At 38.1% G+C, this 862-nt stretch overlaps 1 protein-coding gene across 1 annotated transcript; it reads right to left on the bottom strand.

Moving 5' to 3' along the window:
* Positions 1-32: 32 nt before the first annotated feature.
* LOC106322038 (protein EXPORTIN 1A-like) lies at positions 33-856 on the bottom strand. The gene is made up of 4 exons (XM_013760228.1): positions 815-856; positions 607-687; positions 329-511; positions 33-187 (listed from the first exon to the last, which is right to left on the bottom strand). The coding sequence occupies exons 1-4, from the start codon at positions 829-831 to the stop codon at positions 70-72; spliced, it is 399 nt and encodes a 132-aa protein (XP_013615682.1). The 5' UTR covers positions 832-856; the 3' UTR covers positions 33-69.
* Between the last annotated feature and the right edge of the window lie 6 nt (positions 857-862).

The raw sequence follows: 862 nt of genomic DNA, 5'->3' as shown, positions 1-862 counted from the left end.
AAACAAGATTAACTCTAAACTACTTCAAGTCCTTCACCATAGTGAAAGTGCCAAGTCTCCTCGTTTATATCAACAGATGTAGTGTGAGTAACAAAGAACAAGGTCCCTAAATTCTATTACCTCCAATGTACACTGGAAAACAGCTTCAAATATGTTTGGCACGTCATCTAACATTGTTGCCTTGTACCTGAAAGAACAAATCAAATTACGAATCAGACCTCGTATGCATAATAGATCATTTGATGATTAGGAAGGAATCAATCCGGAACTAAGCAGAATGTACACATCCTTAACTACTACGGCACACATTAAACAATTAGAGGCGTACTTGTTTATAATCGTTGCAAAAAGTGAAAGAACTTCTGATTCCCTAGCATCAGGCACATTCCTCGCATAGTCAGCAAGTACATACTCCATCATTGGAGACACAAATTGTTTCCCTATGTGCAGTTGGTCTTCGGCTTTGTCTAAGAAGGTTTCTATCAGCTTAAGGGTTTCCCTCTTAACAGATCTGTACAGCAAAGGATAACAATATATAGTTATTCCAGTTTGTCAAATAGTGGGCATCAAGAGCCTTGTGTATCTGACGCATACAACAAAACAAACCTTAAAAGTTTTACAAAAGATGTCTTGGACGCATATGGGCCCCCATCAGTAATGCTGGCTGACACAAGCTCACTGTACATTCTGGTGCAGCCATGGAGAAATGAACACATTAAAACACATGGAAATAGCTCAATGAGCCTCCCAACTAAAATAATACAAGAAAGATGCGTCAACTATTAAAGGCTAGAATGATGTATCATGAATTTACCTGTATACGTTCAGCATATCCAAAAATATCAAGGAAATTTGGGATAAG

Source organism: Brassica oleracea, unplaced genomic scaffold, assembly GCF_000695525.1.
Source record: "Brassica oleracea var. oleracea cultivar TO1000 unplaced genomic scaffold, BOL UnpScaffold05261, whole genome shotgun sequence".
In the NCBI taxonomy this organism is placed as follows: domain Eukaryota; kingdom Viridiplantae; phylum Streptophyta; class Magnoliopsida; order Brassicales; family Brassicaceae; genus Brassica; species Brassica oleracea.
The sequence above is the reverse complement of the archived record's forward strand: the minus strand, read 5'-3'. Positions and strand labels throughout refer to the sequence as shown.